Here is a 2,432-nt window from a genome sequence, read left to right as displayed (position 1 = left end):
CCCACCCGTAGGGCTGGGGCTCTATTTAAGCTCAGTCCTCCCTCCCTTCCCTGCTGTACTGGGGGATGCTGGTCTTCAGCTGCAGCCCTGCCCAGCCATGGGCCCACCAATCCTGACCCACTGGCTTCCCAGCTTGACCTCAGACCTGCCTCATCACTGTGGACTTGCTGGATGATCTGGACTCTTGGTAAACCCGGCCACCAACCGCAGCCTGCCCGGCTTGCAGGCTGACTGGCCTGTTACTGCACTCAGCTCCCCGGCCCTTAGGGAGCAGCCAGCCCTCATGGAGCCCAGCGTGGGTCTCCCTGGCTTTCTGGGGACAGTCTGCCCTTCCTTTCCTTTCGCTTCCCATCAGCAGCACCCTGTCAGCCCATAGCTCTGGGGGAGCTCCTGCACCCCAGGAATGGGAACCTGCCCTCAGCTGCTCAGAGCCCCTGCACATATAAAGCAAGAGAATGCACTGGAAGTGTGAGTAGGACTCAAAATCGTGGGGTGTTTAATGTGGTCAGAAGCTGTATGGGGGGAGTGGCAGCATGCTGCCCTGGGGCCCACTCTGCTATTGCATCTACAAAAATACAAAGCCTGGCCAGCAGATGATCTAACTGAAGGGGAAGCAGCTGAGGCCAAAAGCCCTGCACCTAGGGCTGCCAGTGAGAAGCCAGCCCCTCCTCGGCAGCGTCGGCATCGAGCAGAGGCTGCGGTGGGGGTAACTGTGACGGGGAGTTGCAGAGGGGAACTGATGCAATCTGCTCCTCCATGAAGCACTTGGGGAAGTGTCAGCCCAGGGGGTACCCAGCACCATGCTGCAACATCTGTGCTGTTGGGACCCAGCTCTGCAGAAGGAAAGAGGGGCCCTTAGTGGTTTTATTGCCTTTCCTGCTGGATGCTGAGCATCCTCTGCCCTTTTCCAGGAGAACTAGCCTGCAAAGCACAGCACAGTGTGAGTGCACGTGTCTGCACTGCCTCACACCAGGGCACCGGCCGTCAAACCCATTCAGCTGGGGCCAGCTCACAGTCAGTGCCACAAACGTCTGTGCCCCAGCAAGCCCAGCTCTGAAGCAGGCGCAGGTGGGGACAAGCTCCCTGCCTGCCCCAGGTAAGCAGCTGCTTCCCGGGGCACAAGTGCAGCAGGGGCTGGAAATGGCTCCGACTCTTCCAGGTGCCTCCGATCAGCCTTGAGGAGCTGGGGGTATTCACACACTTGTGCAGCTGCTGGGGGTAGTGGCACATAGAAGGGCTAACAGCTTAATGGTGGGTGGCATGCCTGGGGTGAGGGGGTGGCAGGGGCTCCCCAGACACCCACCCCAGGGCAGGGGGAGCAGGTGCTCAGGGGTCCCCGCTGTACTTGATGAGGTGGCCGCTGAAGGTGATGTAAGTGTCGTACTCATCGCTGAAGACGGCGTTCTCACGCTCGCCCTTGTAGAGCCGCACCCAGACCTCGTCCTGCTCCCGCAGCTCCAGCATGACACTCTGGCTCTGCATGATGCTGCGGTCGCTCACCTGGGCGTAGAGGATCACCACCTCTGCCCCGTTGTGCACGATGTGCAGGTATGTCTCCTTCTGGTTCCAGGTGTGCACGTTGAGGCTGAAGTAGTAGATCCCGGGGACGTAGCAGTAAAACTTGCCCGTGAACATGTTGAAGTGGTCATAGAGGTTGACAAACTCCGTGTCAAAGATGAGGGTCTGGTAGTAGTCGTTGCTGTGCAGAGGTTTCTTGCGTCCCACCGAGAAGGCGGCATAGTGGCTCTTGCAGCGCTCCCCTGGGGCGCCCACACTGCCTTTCTGTCCCTTGGGCCCCGTGTGGCCCCTGCTGCCGGCCACCCCTGTCTTGCCGAACTTGCCCTGCATGCCTCGCTCGCCGCGGTCCCCCTTCTCGCCTGGGCAAAGCAGGAGGGACAGTTGTGCTGTCAGAGGTGGTGCCATCTCTAAACCCAGTGCCCTGGAAGCCCCTGTGCCTGACAGAATGGGATGGAGACAGCAAGGCCCCCCCAGCGCCTGCCCCCTCCCTGGGGGCGGTGGGGTGGTAGCAGCCCTGATACTGCTTCCAAAGCTGCTGCCCAGAGGCCACCGGAGCAGGAGCAGCTCAGGCCCACTGCTCCTCTGCCCACGCAGGGCACGGGACCACAGGCACCAGCCCCAGCTTCTTGCTCCCAGTTTGTGTGAGACTGGCACCCCAGAGATCTGGCGCTGGGAGCCCAGCTTTGCACTGGCCCTGGACTAATGCTGCAGACCAGGCAGGCTCACGGCGCCTGGCGGCACGGGGTGCCCGGGCTGCAGCTTTGGCCACGGGCAGTGCCATGGCACGGGGCCTTGCCAGCCCTCACCTTTCAGGATGGTCATGTTGATCTGAGGCAGGGGCTGGTACTGGGGGTAGGAGAAGCGCTGGTCGGGCAGCTCGCAGCAGCGGACGCAGCCGGGCCGCGGGGGCACCG

General features: G+C 62.0%; 1 protein-coding gene across 1 annotated transcript in view; it reads right to left on the bottom strand.

The window, feature by feature from the left end:
• Positions 1-1,326: 1,326 nt before the first annotated feature.
• The window catches only part of LOC104625161 (complement C1q tumor necrosis factor-related protein 1-like), a 1,414-nt gene continuing 308 nt past the window's right edge, over positions 1,327-2,432 (bottom strand). The window contains 2 exon segments of the mRNA XM_010292720.1: positions 1,327-1,877; positions 2,325-2,432. The exon segment at positions 2,325-2,432 is cut by the window's right edge and continues 22 nt beyond it. Of these exon segments, the coding sequence (XP_010291022.1) occupies positions 1,327-1,877; positions 2,325-2,432 (659 nt within the window).

Source organism: Phaethon lepturus, unplaced genomic scaffold (assembly GCF_000687285.1).
Source record: "Phaethon lepturus isolate BGI_N335 unplaced genomic scaffold, ASM68728v1 scaffold25928, whole genome shotgun sequence".
NCBI lineage: Eukaryota > Metazoa > Chordata > Aves > Phaethontiformes > Phaethontidae > Phaethon > Phaethon lepturus.
This window is presented reverse-complemented; position numbering and strand designations above follow the sequence as displayed.